This window comes from Argiope bruennichi, chromosome 6 (assembly GCF_947563725.1).
Source record: "Argiope bruennichi chromosome 6, qqArgBrue1.1, whole genome shotgun sequence".
In the NCBI taxonomy this organism is placed as follows: domain Eukaryota; kingdom Metazoa; phylum Arthropoda; class Arachnida; order Araneae; family Araneidae; genus Argiope; species Argiope bruennichi.
The window spans coordinates 57120053-57139928 of NC_079156.1; the positions used below are offsets into that span (position 1 = coordinate 57120053).

Below are 19876 nucleotides of genomic sequence, written 5' to 3' on the forward strand. Positions count from 1 at the left end.
ATTTAAGAATAATTTTTAAATATTACAACGAATTTGTTAAAAATATCAATATTTTAAATCCTTCTTATTTATCTTTGTAACAAACATTTTGTCAAATCTATTTCATTTTCTGAATACAATTTCAGAAATCGAAAGATTATATTGGCAACAGCTCTGTTGTCCAATAAAATTCACTTTCGAAGTGTCTGCTCTGTCGGAGATTCTCCCACGACAGTGAATTTGTTTTGCTTTTCTTGTGATTCTTCTTTTTTATTCTTCATATATTAAACTCATCGTCTATCTTCAAACATGCCGATGTATGAGACTATCGCGGTAGTTGCAGAAAAACATTCTGTTATTCTTGATATTGGTACAGCTTATACAAAGTAAGTTTGAATATTTTGAGTATAACTTCATACTTATTTCCAAATTGATTTTTTTTTTTTTTATCATTTGGAATCAAATGAGTAACATTGTTTAATTTTAAAATAAAAATGTTCGAAGATTCGTATGGATATTTCCTTAATTTAGCTACAAACTTATATTTAAATATTATCCATTTCAATTAGTATAATGGAAGATTCTCTGTGAATTTTAATTTTTTGATTAATTAACCTTTAGAAAAAAATTGATTGTAACATTTACTAAAAATCAATGTTTGTGGGTACTTATTTCAAATTCTAGGAAAATGTTTTGTTAGCAACTTTTGTAATATTAATTTTTTTTAGAAACCTTGCACTAATCTCCTATATAGAATTTTTGTTTTCTTTTGTTTGATACTAGTTCCTTCTTCTTACTTAGAAGCTTCCTAAAGAGTTAGAATCTATAATGTACTAATGAATGAGCATTGTGTTATCTGTCATTCAGTATTAAATATATCAAATTATTTAGTTCCTTTATTCATAGTCTGTATGAGCATTGTGTTATTTATGTTATATATTGATAAAAAAATTAAGCTTGAACTTCTTTCCCCATTTCCATTTGTACATTCACTGCTTCTAACAATTTGAAATATGATATAAATAAACAATTCTTATTTTTAAATGCAATTAAATGTAGAAATTTCTTTTAAAAATATGAGTAATATAAGTTTCAAGAGAAATTGGCATATTGTGTATTTCAGGGGTGTTTGTGCTCCGGGGAAACCCCGGAATTCCGGGGATTTTGAACTTCGATACCCGGAAATTCCGGGGATCGTCGTTCAAAAGGAAGTAGGAATAATAATGAATTATTTATTTTGATCTGGGTAATTTTGTTTGCTTTGAAAGCAGAAAACGCAAGGTCAGTGTGTGTGGTGAAAACTTTTCCTTTCTTTCTCCAAAGACAGTGATAATGCGTGAAAAGGGGGAAAAAACTTCTTTTTTGTTCTTTCCTTATTGCGAGTTATGACTCATTCCCCCGGTTCTCTGACATTCTCTTCTGGATTCTTTTCGGCAAGTAGGCGCGGCAGAAAAAAAAAGGGTGAGACTTCGCTCGACCAGATGTGCGATCACGTGACCTGGGTTCAAAGGTCTTAATTTTTCAAAAAAAGTAATTCATTGAACTTTTATAATTAGGTCATTCAATACTTCATAATTGTAATTTTTCATTTCTCCCCCCCCCTTCTCGAAACTCCAAAATGTCGGTAGTAAGTCCGTAAAAGTTTCAGGGGATTTTTTGGGGTCCCACAAACACCCCTGGTATTTCTTTTATATGTTTTGAAATTTATTTTTTAATTAACATCCTTTCTCGTGTTCAAAATGATATAAAAGCATTTTAGTACAAATATAAATTTGAAGTTGAACTACTTGTTATTGTTTATAGTCTTTATTCTTTCATCTTTTTATCATAATGTAAATCAGTTGTGTAAAAACATCTTTAAAAAACTGTCAATTATTAATGAAGCAGAAACCAGTTTATTTTAATCTTAAAAAATATATCTTTTAATTAATAAAACCAGAATTTGATACTTTTAAAATAGTATCTTAAAAGCGAACTTTGACCATTTGACATTAATGAAATGGAATGGTACATACAAATAAGTTTTATACACATTTGAAATAACAATTTTCAAAAAGGAAAAAAAAAATGAATCTGTACCTTTTTGAACTTGTAGTGTTAGCATGATGGTTCATATTAATATCACAAATTAACCCCTTCAGGACTAGCGCATGGAGAATGAAGCTCTCTCACAGGACTGAATACTCTAAAGTGGAGCATCGCCACAGGCCCAACACAGTTTTTGCAATTAATCCTGATTTTACAAAAAAAATTCATATAAAATCATCATTTTAATGTAATAACTTCAATTTTACAAATAGTATTTGTAATATGCTATTACTTAATATGTATTAAGATGATAACATTAATAAAATTGAATGAAATAAGCAAAACCACTCAACTTCTAACTATAGCCATAAAAAATAAATATTATATGCATGAAAACTAAGTTATAAAAATTGTATAATATTTCACTCTCACCCCCAGCAACAGCCATCTGAACGCAACTTTCCCATATTCTCCTAACCAGAAAAAACTAAAGGAATCGACAAGAATGCTGGTGTCTCTTTAAATCAAACATGCACTTTTAGAGAGTTGTTTGCTTATACCAATAAATCTATTAAATCTAGAAATGCAGAACACAAACCAATGCCTGCCCACATATGAAGATCAAATGCCATACGATTAGACTGTTAGGTATTTCACTCTTTTTGTAATGGGAAGGCAAAATAGAACTGACCAAAAACATACAAAATACTCTAACTTTCTCAAAACTGCAAATGACAAAGCTATTCCTTCTACATAAACCAATAAGTATTCCAGCCTTTCCTCATTCAGTCAAAATATGAACAAAAACCCAGTGCAAAATAAATCATGGCCCTTTAAATGCTGAATCCTCTCAAAAGGGCCAAAAATGTGTGATTGCTTGCATATTTAAATACTCCGAATCAAGTTTTAAAAAATTTAAAAAGCTTGGAACCGAAAGTGTGTATTAAAGGTCAATGTTCTGCGAGATATACTTCAAAATTATAAAGAACTTCAACCTCCACTTAGTGTTGTTTAAAAAATTTAAATAAAATGTTCCAAATAGAAATCACCTGGCCATAATCGTGGACCCATAGAGACGGGAAGGCTTATCTCGTATATGATATGTGATCACTTATATGTGGTCATGGTCTGAATAGGTAAGGTGCAATAATTAAATTTTATGAGGCATTGGGAAACTAGAAGCCTTCCACTTTAATATTGATTTTCTATCAATGTCTTCTTTATGAAAATATACTTCCCTTTGACATCATCATGCATATCCTTTCTTTCAATGATTTTTCACTTTTTCTTTTTGTGAAAATTTTCAAGAGAAATACAATCGTTTTTGAATAAAAGGAAAGACAATTAATTCTGATAAGGCAGTGCATGATTTTCAGTGAATTTTCAGTTCTTTATTTATTTATTTATTTCATTGGAAAGAAAAATATCCTAAAAGCTTAAATAAACTGAATTTTTTATATCTATATAATTAGATTTTTAATAATAGAAATACAGAAGAATTTGCAACTCATGACATACTATTTAAATAAAAGTTAATATGCAGTGACAAAAAAAAATCAATGACGTTATTGAAGATATTCATAAAATAAAACTCCTTTGAATAAACAATTTTTTAAAATCCTTCTCCTATTTGTTTTATCGAGTTTTGTTTGTATTTTAAATCAGTAAAAATAAATAATACATATATATATGTGTGTGTATAATTTACTATAACCGTTAAAAAAGCTGTAATATATAAATTTTTGTCTTTATTATATGACTTAAAATTTGACCTGACTTTTTTTTAATAATGCCTGTTTGACAAGAATTTTATTTGTGTGGTGGGGAGGAGATTTTTCAGAAAATGAAATCCTAATATTTTTTTTTTATTACAACCATATTAGTAATTTTTTACTTTTCTTTTAGCTATCTAAGATAGTGCACTTTTGATGGTTGGCATGATTTTGTCATGCTTGGCAAGAAACCAGACACAAAAAGTGGTTTTATCTTGAGTTTTATGTACATGCATATTTTTTCTTCTCCCCCGCTTTTTTATGGAATTTATGTGTATTTTGCTCAATAGATTTTTTTTAAAATTTATTTATTATTTTTTTATGCATGACCTAACTCCCTCTCCTGTTTTCTAGAATTTATATATATTTTGCTCACATTTTTTTTAAAAATTTAGTTTTTCCAAGAATTGTGGGAAATGTCAAGTTTCTTGAAATTTTAGTAAACAAAACATGATATGGTAATGAATGAATCTATAACTGTATAATATTAAAAGTGAACATATTTATTGATGTTTACTGTTTGTAAACTAAAACGCCTTAAAATTTATTCCTTTTTCTTTTTTCCTCCTTAGAGTTGGATTTGCAAGAGAACTGGGACCAAGGTTCATTATACCTACTGAAGTAAATCATCCACAAACTGGAAAAGTAAACTTATATTACTGTTTTTTCTGAAAATATTATATATATACAATATCAAACATATATTATGTATTAATTTTTTAAAAAATTTAATTGCTTTTATACTTAAACATAAAGAAAAATAGATGTTCATTATTGTGCTCAAATTGATCATTTCTTGGAACACTTCTCATATATAAAAATTTTTCTAGGTTGTTCGAATTTGGAATTACCAGACAAAAGATGATCTGTATATAGTTTTGAAAGAATTCATTCACAGGCTTTATTTCAAGTAAATAATCATTTTATTTTCAGTCTGAATGAATATAACATAAAATTGATTATATTGTTAATATCTGTATTTTATTTCTCTTTGTTGCTTTTAAAATATAATTTTTTCTAGGTATTTGGCAGTAAATCCTAAAGATCGTCGAGTTGTTATTGTGGAATCTGTATTATGTCCTACAGTATTCCGAAACACTTTAGCTGAAGTTCTGTTTATGCATTTCGAAGTAAATTTTATTTTATACATATGTCTATAATATATAATTATCATCAATACATCTATTGCAACTGTAATTTTCACTTTCATTTAGTTTGTTTATCTTTTTATCGTTAACTTTTTAAAGCTCTTTAAAATGGTGAATGATATTTTATTATTTCATTCCAAAATAAGAATATTTTTTTTATTTAAGAGGTATTAATTACTGTGCTAATGGTTTGAAGCTCTTTCCCCCCCCCCTCCCTCTCTGTGATGTAGCATTGTCTGCCAATTCACATCAAACATTCAAAAATGGTTATGGATTGGAATCATTGAAATTCATATATAAAATTAATGCCTTTTTATTTTTAGGTACTATATTATGTCTGCACTTTTTAAATAAATGTCAACATATCTCGTTTTTAATTATATGTATATTGTTACAAATCTGTAATGTTGCTTCCCAGCACGGTTAATTCGATCACTGGAAAGATCGTTTTAAGATCACCTGTATTGGATGCTGCTCGGGCTCGGGTGCCAGTGATCCCAGAGCTTGGCGACAAAATCGATATTGCTTGAAACTTCAAGAATTTTAACAATTCTTTCAATAGACACTGAGATATGCCTGATTAGTAAAGAGCCTTCTCGGTCTGCATCCCAGAAACTGTAAAAGGCCAGTAGTCTCAAACTGCAGTCAGTCAATCAGAGTCGTAGCCAAGTTTCGAGTAGTCGAGAGAATAACAAAGCAACAAAGAATAAGCGTTGTGTAGAGTTCAAGCGATTGCTGAACTGAGTTATGTACCAAGTCCTGGCATTTATTGTGGATGCAGCATTGTGTCGGGGTGGAGTAGCCAGTCTTGTAGTAGTGTGTCAGCAGCTGGATGCAGCTAAAGTGAGGAGACAGTGGAGAATTTGCAGATATTTGGAGAGGACGTAGAATGAAGCAGCACGAAATCTCTCCTTCTGTTGAATTCTGTCTGGCCGCTTTGTGTGCTGTGGTTGATTACTGCTTGTGGGCTACTGTTTGCTGTAGTGTTCTGTCCTGTATTTTTCATCTTTCTATTAGTGTCTTCATGTTAAATAAATGGTGTCGTTGTTCGTTATTGCAATCTGCCGATTGTTTTGACACCATACGACCACTACAAGTGAACCCAGTGAATTTGCAGACTTAGTGGTGGAATTGAAGTAATCCATAAAAAAAGTATATATAGCATTTGGTGAACCATTGGTTTGCTGGAGATGTTGATTATTTTTAATTTTAATTAAATCATTTAAATAAAACTTCCTATCCATGATTCCATCAGGCATTAAAACTTTGCTATCTAAAGTTTTGCATATGTTCCTTTCATTGTGCATATGAACTTTTCTACTGGAAATTAGTTCCATGACATCATAATACTGGTTCATCTCTAAATTTATTTAGTGGCAATGTAATTTCATGTTTTTATTCATCCCATAAACTTATATAGATTCTAAACAGGATCCTTTAGCTTTCAACAGTAGAAGAAAATCACAGTCAAATGTTTGATGAAATTTTAAAAACAGTTTCAGTTTCATTCACAACAATGAAAATATTTTTGTGAAATATACTTTAAATATGTTTAAATGTTTATTAAATCTAGACTAAAAATTTTTACCTAATCCAAATTGGCATCATTGAAAGGATAATCTGTTGGGCTTTAAAACAATGTAAAAATAATTTTATGTGGGAATAATTCATAAGTTATAGTAAAAAAATATGGAATAATTTCTACAAGCTGCATGTTCTCACTCTCTAAAATATATTTGGGTCAAATTTGGTCAGATAGTTTGGCCTGTAGAACACCAACACAATTCATCTTTATTATAAATAGAGATATATCCAGCCTCTTTAAATCAAATGGTAATAATTCAGATAGTTTTTCTGTATCCATTTTTTAAGTTTAAAATTCTTTTGGCAATATGAATTCAGTTTTATATTTTTTTAAAGAATATTTCCGTTGATGTTTATTTTTCACAAGACTACAATTAAATGGATTACTTTGTACAATTTTCAATGCTTAAAATTATGCTTCATATCTTCAGAAAAATTTTGCTTTTACTTAGATGTAGTTTTTTTTAGTATCTTAAAATTGTACTTCACTTTTTTTTTTTCAGTTACTTAATCATGTACAACATTTTTAAATTATTCCAGCTGGATATTTGTGTGTGTGTTTTCATCTTTTTTTATTTCATAAGGTGTTTTTTACCTTTTTACATTCCATGTAGACATTTGGTTATATTTCAAATGCCAGCAAAACAAGTGAATTTAAAAAAAAATCTTAGAATTCTGTGCAGATTGTTTAATAATAATTTTACGAAAATCACTAAGACTTTCTAAAATTATTTTTTATGTATTTTTGTGCCATAGAAGCAGAATTTTACCAAATTAGAAAAGCAATTAAAAATGGAATGAAATAAATAATAGTGTTTTGAAACAGTTTGAAAAATAGAACAGAATAGAAATTAGTTTGAATTTTAGAGAGATAAAGAGAGTTTTTATTGATTATTTCATACATATATTTTTACTTAATCATTTTTATTTTATCTATTTCTATTTCTACTTAAATTTTATTATTCTTTTTTATTTCATTTTACTTTTTTCAAACTGCAATAAACATTTTATCAGTTTAACAAATATCTTTTATTTTCAGATTCCATCACTTGTGTATGTGCCTTCTCATCTCATGGCCCTATTTACTCTAGGAATTTCCTCTGCTTTGGTAATGGATGTAGGTTATTCTGAAACAATTGTTTTACCTGTATCCTTTTTCATTTTTAATTTAGTGCAAGTGTTCCTCTTGACTTCTGCCCCCATATATCTCTACTCATAGGAATGAAATTAAGTAAACATCTGACTAATTGAATAATTAAATCTGTAAAAAGATGTCTTTCAATTCTACATACATAGATTATTTTTAAGATCAAATAATATTTTTGTATTTTAATCCTGATTTATATATATATATAATTCTGTGCAACACTTATTTTATACTTCTGTGCAAATTTATGCAATTTTGTTCTATTAATAATGGCATTTTTTTATAATACAAATGAAATAAAAAAAATTGAATAAATTATAATTAAGATGTTTCAAAATTTTTCAAAAGTTCAATCAAACTTCTTTTAATCATAAATAAATAGTTGAAAAATAATTTATTCTTATGCATCCATTTTTGAAGGCAAGCTTATAAATTAAAAGTTTATTTTCAGTGTTATCTTTGTTTGTAAAACAAAAAAAAAATAGTTTTATTTCATTTTAATAAATGTAATAAATCAAAGCAAACATCCTGAGTAATAATATTATTCAACTTCATCAATAATTTATTTTTGGAAGAAGAAATAAAGATATTTTAATAGAAAATAATTATTAACTATAAAGTTACTTTATATTAATGCTGATTTTAAACAAAATGAAATACATTTGTATGAATATTTATGCATAATTTACTAAATTTAGACTTTTTAAAAATGTGATGGAAAACTCTATTTGAACTGATATTTGCTGTAAAAAATCACAAAAAGATTGAAAACTCTTTAAGAAACTATTACCTGTCAAAATTAATTGTTTTTCTAACATATAAATCTATATAATGCATTTACCAGGGAATATAATTATTATTTTATATTATTAACAAAACTTTATAAAAATTAACAATCATTCAACATTTTAAAACTGCATTTAAAGCTGAAACTTTTTAATTGCTTACTATGGGGTAATCAAATATATGTGTACTATGCAACAATTTTGCTTGCTACTTTCCCTAACTATAAAATTTTCGTGGAATTTCAAGAAAATTAGCTAGAAAGAACACATTCTATTTCAGAATTAATATTTGCTTTTTGAATTTTTAAATTTATGATCATGAGATTACAATGTAAATACACCAAATGTGGTCAATTGGTGTAGTCCTCAAAAAGACATCAATTGTTCCAAACCATTTTCACATTAAATTCATGGAATTTTAATGTCTTCACATTATTGTATGTTTAGTGAGTAGATGCCATTCTTATATATTTGATCACATATTTTAATTCCCTCATTTACACTTTTTAAAATTATATTTCATATTTATCTTCAAAGTTACAACATTTATTTGTTAATTTACTATATTAAACAGGATATCATAAAACAAAATTAGCATAATTTATTATAATACTAATGGAAGGAAGGGGAATAAGTGTGCATTAAATATAAAATTATTATTTGTTAAATTTTTGAAGTTGAATGTGGTGATAAAATATAATGAACCTGTTTCCATATTTGCATCTTTGATTTCTTTTATTCTTGACTCAGTATTTTAAAAGTCACTGCTTTTATATTTTATACCTTAACTGCAATAGATATACTGTGGTGTTCCTATTCTAAATACTTATGAAAGTCTTCCAGTTGGTGGACAGCTTATTCATAGGTAAGTAAATAATTTTGTGGGCATTTATGTTTAGGTATAACTAGGGATTGCAATACCGGGATACCAAATACCGGTATTTTGAGCCATTTTACAATTTCGTAATACCGGTATTCACAAGTTTAAATACCGGTCTTTCGGTATTTACTAGAAATTTTTTAAATTGTCTCCACTATATGTTCAGGGATCGCCAACATAGCAAAATACTATACGTTTTTGTTTTTATGTCTCCCCAACTGGCGAAATTAATTAGCTAATGAATGGCTTAATTAATTGTTTAAATATAAATTAGCGAAACATGGATTATCCCTGAAAGAAGATATTGTATCTATAACGAATAATGGAGCAACAGTTATGAAAAAATTTGGAAAGTTGATTGGTGCAAATCAGCAATTGTCCTATGCTCATGGATTTCAATTAGGAGTAACAGATGTATATTATACCAAAAAAGTTAAAGAACAGAAGAATCCTAATATTGTGGTTATAGAAACTTCGGATTCCGACATTGAAGAGAGTAAGAGTGAGAATGATATTGACAATGAAGATAATGGCAATGTAATTGTGGAAGAAGATATTGCTAATGAGGATGAAATATTAACCCATCAAGAATTGCTTCCTATAATTTATACAGTTCGAAAAATTGTTACGATATTTAAACTTTCCCCTACAAAAAATTTCATATTAAAAATATATATACTAACTGAAAATAAAACAGAATATATGTTAATAATATATTCTAAGACACGGTGGAACAGTTTACTCCTAATGATGGAACGGTTTTTGAAATTTAGAAATCCAATCCAAAAAGCAATAATCGCCTTAAACCTGCAAATTAATTTTTTCAGACAGTGAATTCATCTTAATATCCAGAACTATATCAGTTCTACTTCCAATAAAACTGACTAAAGAGGCATTATGTCGGAGAGATTTTAATTTATTAACAGCTAATGTAACAATAAATTTCATGTTGCAATCATGAAAGAACAGCACAAATCACTATCTGAAGAACGTAGACGTAGATGCCGAAAGAGCGTTTTCGACAGCTGGTAATTTTTACACAAAATTACTTTTCAGCTTTAATGACAGTACAACTGATGCATTATGTTTTTTAAGATGACATTTCAAAAATTTGTAATAGTACCACAGACTGAATAGTGATATTTATACTTTTTTGTGATTTAAATAAATAAGTTGTTAATTTACTTTTTTTGTGATTCTTTATATACTGTTATAATTTATAAGTTACAAATTATTTTTTGTGATATTTACCCTTTATAATAAAACTGGCAAATAAAACAAAGAAACACTTGTGTTTTCTTCCTTTTTCTAAAATTTCTAATACCGGTATTAAAACCGGTATCCCGGTATTAAGATCTAAAAAATACCGAATACCAGTATTGAAATTTTAGTCCGGTATTGCAATCCCTAGGTATAACATAAAAATTAAAAACAATTTCAGTTCATTGTGCCTGAAAATAGTAATCAATAGAAAATATTTCTTACATTATTAATTGATATGAATTATATATTAATGGTTTGTTGATTTTTATTGTTGTTATGCATTACTATTCAATAATTTTCATTTTTTTTAATATTTATTCTGCACTATTATCCATGCAGAAGAATAGAGGCTGAATTAATGGAAAAAGCTTATGTTAAAACATCTGCACCTTTTGAAAGGCCATTAGCTGAAGTTTTATCAGGTAAATTCATTTTATAGCATGTTTCATTTTTATCAAAGAAAGCAATTTTAAAATGGGATTTTCTCTTCATTAAATAATTTAGAAAAATTTTCATCAATATTTGAGTGACTTTAAACTCTCACATTTTCATTAAATCTGTCATTATATTTTAACTTGCATTATATGAAATGTGAAATCAGTAATATCTGCCATTTAAAATTAAATAACTATATTCATTACTAAATGCATTGTCTAAAATTGTTTTTCTTCTCATGCTTACTTAAGAATTAGGAGGTAAGTAACTATTAACTATTTTCCACCATTTTCAAATGGGTTTTTTTTTCCTGTAGTCAATGATTATTTAAATTGACATTGTCAAAAAGTTTATAAATGGTTAAATGGAGTTTAATAGTACATTTTCCCATTATTCCTATTTTGAAGTTTTAAAATAAGTTGCATGAGATTAAATACTTTTGCTTTAAACATAAATTTTACTGCATGGAATATTAGTTATTGTGTTTAAAACAAAAAAAAATAGCTCATAAATTAGTCTTGATTACATCAGATGATACATTGAATTATATAATTCAGTGTAATAAATTGTCTGTTGAGTTGTTTCTTTCTCTAGTATTTTAATAATAATAAACTATATAAAAAATGTAATTTTTTAAAATTTATTTCTTGTTTGTAGAACCTTTGAAGGAATCTGTATTAGAAGACATTAAAGGTAATAGTAATTTTTGAATACTTAAGATTCATAGTTGTTATTTATTTTATTGATCTATTCAATTTCTTGTTTGTTTCTTTAAGTAGAAAGATTCATGAAATTCATTAATTTGAAATATTTTTAGTTCGAACATGTTTTATCACTCGTCGTGCTAGAGGTTTAATTCTTCAAGCCCATGAAAGTAGAAAAAGAATCAAAGGAACTGTGTCACCTGATCCTGAGGTATTTCTTTAACTTCTTTTTTTATTTTAAATCATTGATTGTTTTTAATTATTTTATTTATCCTCTACAATTTATTGCTGGACACATTTTCAAAGACTACCATGCAATTTACTCTCAAAAATATTTAAACATATATATTGGAAGGAATGAATATTGTTAGTTCATATGAAAATATATATATATATATATATTTATTTATTTAAAATCTTGAAAGTGAACTTTTGTTCATTAATGTGATTAAAAGTTTAATTGCACTTGATAATTTTCTCTAAATAATATATTTCATAGATTTATTTCTTGTTTTTGAACTTTTTGTAATCATATGATCCAAGATTGTGTTGATTATAAATAAATTTTTCTCAAAATTCATGTTTTTAAATTTGATTAGTCTGTAATTGATACTTTATTTTCATACATTAATAATTTTTGGGTTAAAAGAGCAAGCTTTTATATTTGCACAAAATTAAGGTACCAAATTTACAGTTAAGTATAAATTTTGAAAGTGAATTGCTTTGTAACAACTTCTTGAAATACATTGTTCTTGATTATGTTTTACTATTTGTCTTTCTTTTATACAGACTTCTATTGTTTTGAAAAATTTTAGTTTTGAGATATCATTTTTATTCTTTCTGGGATGTGAAAGCTTTACCTTGATAATAATTTTTTTTTCTACTTAGCTAGAAGTTCCTACTCCTCCTCCTGATGTTGAATATCCTCTTGATGGAGAAAAAATTTTGACCATTCCTGGAACACTTAGGTAGAATCAAAGCATAAATATATCTTTACATTTTTCTATGATAATTTCGCAGCATATTTTAATTAACTATTATTGTTTATTATTCTACTCTATTCAATAACCATAATACTTAATATTACTGTCATAACATGTGCAGGACAAAATTTTGAAATTATCGGTTTTACTGCAAGTGGTACAATTATTGCTTTAGATAGTTATTTTCTTTTGTCTACTGACTAATATAATAGTTGCATTACTAAATCATTTTAATTGTATCCCTTTATGTTAGAAGAGGGGATCTGTCAAGTTACTTTTTAGATAATTGATGTTAGTTAGATATTGCAAAGTTCCATATTATCACCACATGTGTTTGAATGATTTAATACAAATAAAGAAAGATGAGATAATACTTACGTATGGTCAAAGAAAGACAAATATCTTAACCATGAAATTACTGAAAATAGAAGAAAACATTCTTATTTTCCTTTCTTGAAAATACCAATGTTAAGTAAATAATTCAAAGCAATAATTTCACTTAAAATTATTGTTTTGGTGTCTATAAGTTTATTTGAATTAGTTTCAAGGTATGTTTTAATTATCTAATTATCATTTTTGAAAATATTTCATCTATTTATAAATTTATTTTGTGGCTTAAAATTACGGTCAAATTCCATAATATTTTGAAAATTTTATTAATGTGATTCATTCTTTTTGTGGATTTGTTTTCTTAGAGAGTGGGCTGCCGAGCTTCTCTTTGAACAAGATGCTGATAACAAATCTATTGCTACTCTGATATTGGATTCTCTATTACGGGCAAGTGTTCGAGCAATTTTCTTTGCTGCAATTATTAATCATATAAAAGCAGGTCTAGATATATTTTTACTAGTTGCAGGGTTATTATGACCCAGCTGTAGCTATGGAATTTCAAGTCTTTTTGTTTTTCAAAATCTATAATCAAATCTTATTTCAAAATCTTAATTCATGATATTATTTTCTAATTAAAAAAAAATGTTGTGTTTGAAACGTTATGATAAGGTTTCCAATTCTTTTATACCCCAAAAGAATAAAATACAGCTTGATACTTTTACTATTAGGAATAATAGTATCATAGCTTTTTGTCTATTACAGACAGACAAAATAAAGAATCGCAGAAAATTATTCAATATTTCTTATAGTTGTTTTTCTTTATAAGTGGAAAGAAATATAGTATTTGTTACAATCATGTAAGGCAATATCTAAATTGTAGTGATTATACAATATTGGTAAATTGATGAATAATATTGCATATATTGAAAAAGTTATATAGTTTTGAAATTTTTACATGACTACAAACTTACATTCTGAGACGAATTACAAGTGTGATAATATGTAAAAATTGCAGGACATTCTTACATATTTATGTCAAATATTATGCCAATCATAAAATATTAAATTTTGTCCTGAAAGAGCATAATTTTGGAGGATGGAGACAATTATTTGTTCGAGTCTGACTCTCTATCTATTCTGTGAATTATTTATTTTAAAAAAAATAAAATATATCATTTTTGTTTATAGTCTCTTATTTTTGCAGTGTCCAATAGATACACGGAAGGAATTGGCCAACAATGTCATAATAATGGGTGGTACAGCCATGCTTCCAGGTTTTAAACACTCCCTGCTCACTGAAATTAAGATGCTCTTGGATGATCCTAGATACTCTTCGAAACTCCCTCTGAAGGAAATTAAGATACATAATCCTCCTGCAAAGGAGAATTATGTGGCTTGGCTTGGTGGTAAGCTAACATTATTTGATCATTTCTATGTCCATATTTAACATCAACTTCTCATTCATTGAATTTGTTTAATTTATGTACAAATACTATTTGAATAAGAAAAGAAGGTGAGTGAAAAGAGTGAGGTGAAATTAAAATATGCTTTTGATAAAATAATAATAAATATTTTTTTTAAAATGTATTTTATGTCATAAGCATTCTTAATGCAAACCAATCACATGGCTCCAATGAAAGTATTATCTAGAAAACAAGGATTTTCATTGGCTTTTGGATATTTTTGACTGGGAAAATAATTAAAAAGCTTTATTTTATATATTTAATGGTCATGTAATTTTATTTGTAAAAACTTATTAAATATATTTATAAATTTTAAATAAGTTAATACATTTTATCCAGGGAAAAAAATGAATTAAAATTTATGTAAGATTTTCCGCTGAACTGGTAGATTGTTAAACACAACAGTAAAATCAAAGAAAATAAAAGCATATCATGACATTAATACATTCTTTCTGCCTTTACTTCCTCCAACATTCATTCACATTCTACTTTCTGTCATTCCTCCCCCACACTTATCAATGCTTTTGTTATTTCAGTATTTTAAATTTGCATATAATTCTGATTTGTAAAAGTAAATATTTTTCAGGTTTAGCTTGTTATTATTGAGAGAAATTATTCATAGCAAATGTTTATTTATTTATTTATTTTTGCTTAATTGTACTAGTTATATAATAGAAAAGCAACAAAGGAACACTTACAGTTTTATAGAAAAAAGTATTTTTCTTATTTTATTTATGGAATTGGAAGAATCAAGTCAACTTTGAGATCCTACCAAAGTTTTCCATATTAGTATAGAGGAATTAAAGCAAAAAACTATCTTTTAGTATACAGTGTTTTGAAGAATCTGTAAATATCATTTGAATGGCAGTCTACTTTTGTGCTCAGTGTGCATATTTCAGTTTAAAGAGTGGAAAGGAGATATTTTATCCCATTTACTGGATGCTCTGTTCAGATGGATCTGTTATACTGTTCCATGCCCACTCAATATAATGGAAAATATTTTTGGTAATTTAGAACTAGTACATCCATGTGAAAGTGATGATGATGTATATAAACATAATGAGAAGGATCAGTTTACCTAATATTTGTCAAATAATTTATTTATAGTCTTTGATCTCCCTATAGAATTTGAACAAGTATTTAATTTTAGTAAAAAAAAAAAAAAAAAATTGCCCTTCCACTATTTTTTTCCTCTTTTTTTTTTTTTTAATACATAAAAGAAAATCCCTTCCCTCTCTCTTTTCAAAGCTGTGAACTATAAGTGTCATTATTATTATTTTTATTTATTTATTTATATTTTTTAAAGAAAAATTTAGGTTTTGTATGACTATCATTATTCTGGAACTAATCTCTTCTATACTCTGTTTCACCCTAACTTGGCAGTAGTGTATATTCTAAGCATGCCGAATCACAGTCACTGTGAGGGGAACTGGGTTACTGTAAACCATAAAGTTACTAGAAATGCAGATCGCGGAACTTTATCTCGCAAATTTTTCGCCAAATAGTAAATATTTATTAACTTTATTATATTATCATTTTAAATCAGAGAATTAATTTTTTTCCTTATTTTCATTATTTTGTTCAATATATTTGATACATTATTTTAATAAATCATTAAAGTTATTTCCTTTCGTTTCATCGTTTCTCAAAAGAAAACCCTAAATCTTTCAATATTCTGTAAAGCGTAGTTCGGTTAATGTTTTTCGAAAAGATATCTGTATCATCGTTCACATCTTTTAAAACTTTATCTAATGTTGGGATCTCATTTCTACAAAAAAAAAAAAAAAATGCATGGATTTTTCGTCAGATACAGGATAATGTAAAATCATCATATTTTACAAGACCTGAATATTTACCTACTGAGCCTGGTCGCTTCTTTCCAGGGGTACTTAAAGGACTGGATGCCTTTTTTTTTGTTTTCATGTTGCACTTTTTGTTGATTTCACTGGTCTTGATGGTGTGCACAGCGTATTCGGTGATAACACTTTTTCTTTTTCAGACATTTTAGAAGTGAATAGAAATGACAAATCGAATAAATGTTCAACAATCAAAACTAATAACTACTAATGTGATTAATAGTATCAAAAATATCAGCTGGTAAAAAAGCTAGAATAAAAAAGTATGAAAGATGATAATGGTTGGAAACTAAATGAAGTTGAGTTGGCGGAGACGTAAAAGAAAAGCGCGCCAAATATTTGACCTTGAAGACCGGTTCTAGCCAAAGTGGAATTCATTATGTCAATCGTTTCGTTTTATTCGTTCGCTTTATTTACAAAATACTTAACAGATAAACACTTCTAACTTGAGAATAATTTTAAATACATACTGATAAAAAAAAAGGATTTCTGCAATTTATGATATTATTTCTGAGCATTTTAACCATTTTAAAGTCGGAATTGATGGAGAACTCTTTCCCAACGTGGAGCGTCACATTTTCTGCCTTTTACAATACTGCCAAGTTAGGGTGAAACAGAGTATAGTGTAAAATTCACTAACAAACTTTTTATAATAATAATTATTTTTAACATTGTGGATGAGTATTATTTTGAAATTTCCAAAATAAATATTTCTTGCTCATTATACACTATTATATCAGCAACAAAAAAATTAATAAGAATTAATATTCATTTGATATCTTAAAGTATATTGACAAATGTGCAACATTTTTTCAGCCCCATTCTAATGGAATTTTTAAATATAAATTTATTTAATTAGAGCTGTGATACTTTTCTTATTCACAGTCATTTGTCTAATTATTATCTAATTTTTGTATGCATGAAACAATGGTTGCATGTGTTGATAATTAGGAATAAAAAATATTAGTTTCTGAATAGCATATACATACGTTTCTGCTCACTTGTACCGGCTATATGTAGTTTCATTTATTATTCCTATTGTAATGAATCTTTTCTATAATAATCACTCTCCAGCTCAAACAAAATTGGCTGTTCAAGAGGGGGGGGCAGTCTGAAATATTTGCAATTTTATATGACAAAATAAACATTATAACTAATTCTAATGTGTAATTTCCTCAGATATTTCTTTGAAGACTTAAGACTTTTTTTCCTGGAAAAAAAAATAACATTTATGTGGGGGGTTTTTTTAATGCATTATTACATTTTTTTGGGGGGGGGGAATGACAGCTTTTTTTTTATATAATAGAGTATATTCATATTTTGTTCATCAGTATTTCTAAAGGAATGGACAGTATTATTATCTGTTTCTCCAAAGTCTATTGGTTATATTTGATTCTTGTGCCATCATGAAGTTGACTGGATAAACTTGTACATGTTATAATTTAAATTCAAGAAAATATATTTGGGTAAAATAACTTTGTATTCTGTATTTAGTAATCATTATTGCTTGAATTCCTTGATATTATGAAAGCTCACTTTTCTCTTAAAATTGGAAAATAAATTATTAATTTCTGTTTGTGTTCTGGTGTTGTTTTTGAACATGTATATCCCCATCCTTTTCTCTCTTTCCCTTGACAAAATCCTTTACAGATGACCTAACCTTGGAAATTTTATTAAGTGTGAATAGCAGTCATCCTTATTGCTTGTAAGAGTTCTAATCTGATGGATTAGTTGACGATAACTGTTGATATGACTGTAGGCCAAAAATTTCATGTCGAATAAAATTGCCATTGAGAGGATGGGGTAGTATGGTCAATAGTTTTATTGTATATGTAAGAAGGTATTCAGTGGCAGCTTGTCCATTAGACTGTAGAGCTTCAGCAGCCCTTAACATTGAAGAAAAAAACCACTTTGTATTTTTGCTTCAAATCCATTTACTTATTATTCTTGATTTCAGTAGGCTTTGGGATTGAAAAGTTCCATGTTCAAACCCAGTTTTCATTAAATGTGCATGTGGACTTATTGCAAATTCAGTTTAATTTCATTGATTAAACTTCTACTTCTGACTCTGTATAAATGTTTGGAGAGGCAGTGCCAGCTCAGGTCTTGTCATTGTCTTCTGACTGTTATTCAAAATTACAGGTTTCTCTCATAAAATAGTCCTGGCAAAACAGAACATGAATGTAATTAAACAAACAAACAAACTTACTTACTTACTTTTCCATATGATTAATTCATTATTCAATGAAATTGAAGAAAAGAAGGCAGAGAAATAACTAAACACTTAGCTGAAGCAGAAGCTGTGGATGTAGACTATCTTGATCAGAATTTTCTCTCTACTCAGTGCTAAATTATACTTTAAAAGGTGACGAGTGATTTCCTTTTGCTCTGATTTTGTATTGAACCAAATGATCTCTCCCCCCCTCCCCTCCTTCTTTCACTCTCCTGCATTTTTTTTCTCTATATTTTTTTGATTTCATGCTGTCTTGTTGAAAATATATCTGGTATAATATATATCCAATATCTTTTGTTACAAGTCGTTCATTGATAAAAGATATTTTGATAATTTTCTGAAATACTATTCAATTCTCTTGAGAAATTTTTTTTTGTGTGGTACTGCTCATTTCCAAGCAGATGAAAAATACTTGAATGTTATTGTACATTAAAGCTAATCATAACTGTATGATTAAAAAATTCTCAAAAATTTAGATTTGACAACAATTATTATATTTTTATTTCCTGTTTAATTAAAGAATGCTTGATATTTCAGTTTTCTCTTAGTTATTTTGTGAAATTGAAATGAAAAAAAAATGTAAACATTTTAATTAGATCAAATATCTCTTTACAGCTGCTGCTTTTGGTGCAACAGAGGCAGTTCCATCTCGATCAATAACAAAAGATCAATATCGTCAGAAAAAATACATTCCAGATTGGTGTGATAAACAGTGGGCAGAAAATGGGGAAAAGTGCCTTTAACATGATTTAATTGCATTGAAATTTTATTTTTATTATCAAATCTTTGTTGAATTCTTTGGTTGTCTGTTATTTATTTCTAAAAGTGTCTTTTATAAAAGTTAGTGCTTTCATCTAGAAATTCTTCATTGCAGTTGTTTGCAATTTAAACATGTATAAATATGCTTGTAATATTTTAATTTATTACTTTTAAAATAAATCCTTTCTGTATTGTATTTATTTCTGTTGTTTTATTAAAAAGTGTCAGTCTTGGTATTTTTATAAGTGTTCATAAACAACAACATATCCACTTTTAGTACATGAGAAATTAAAATTTCTACAGAAGTACAAATTTTTTTAATCTTATAATGAACATTGTTGCATACAAACCATTTTCTATATAAATACTTTATCACCAATTGGGTATCATAATTTGCAATTCTTGTGTGTGTTGTTGTGTTAAAAAAAAGTGAAATGTTCATTTTATTTGCTTAAAAATCACAATAACATCTGAACCCTGTAATGTGGCACAGTTCAAGAATTTTCGCACAGTTTCTCTATTACATA

General features: G+C 27.4%; 1 protein-coding gene across 1 annotated transcript; it reads left to right on the forward strand.

Annotated features, from left to right (window-relative positions):
• The first annotated feature begins 159 nt into the window (after nt 1-159).
• LOC129972756 (actin-related protein 10-like) lies at nt 160-19549 on the forward strand. Its single transcript, XM_056087007.1, has 13 exons — nt 160-365; nt 4352-4424; nt 4610-4689; nt 4801-4909; nt 7551-7658; nt 9241-9308; nt 10926-11008; nt 11679-11714; nt 11839-11936; nt 12614-12693; nt 13404-13485; nt 14243-14444; nt 19206-19549. Exons 1-13 carry the CDS (start codon nt 289-291, stop codon nt 19331-19333), a joined length of 1224 nt encoding a protein of 407 aa, XP_055942982.1. The 5' UTR covers nt 160-288; the 3' UTR covers nt 19334-19549.
• The last annotated feature ends 327 nt before the right edge of the window (nt 19550-19876 follow it).

Excerpts from the sequence above, each read along its gene's own strand:
- LOC129972756 (XM_056087007.1), top strand. The coding sequence starts at position 289 with ATGCCGATGTATGAGACTATCGCGGTAGTTGCAGAAAAACATTCTGTT. Across the intron at positions 4,910-7,550 it reads TTCTGTTTATGCATTTCGAA|ATTCCATCACTTGTGTATGT; the intron begins GTAAATTTTATT and ends TTTTATTTTCAG. Across the intron at positions 13,486-14,242 it reads TATTGGATTCTCTATTACGG|TGTCCAATAGATACACGGAA; the intron begins GCAAGTGTTCGA and ends TTATTTTTGCAG.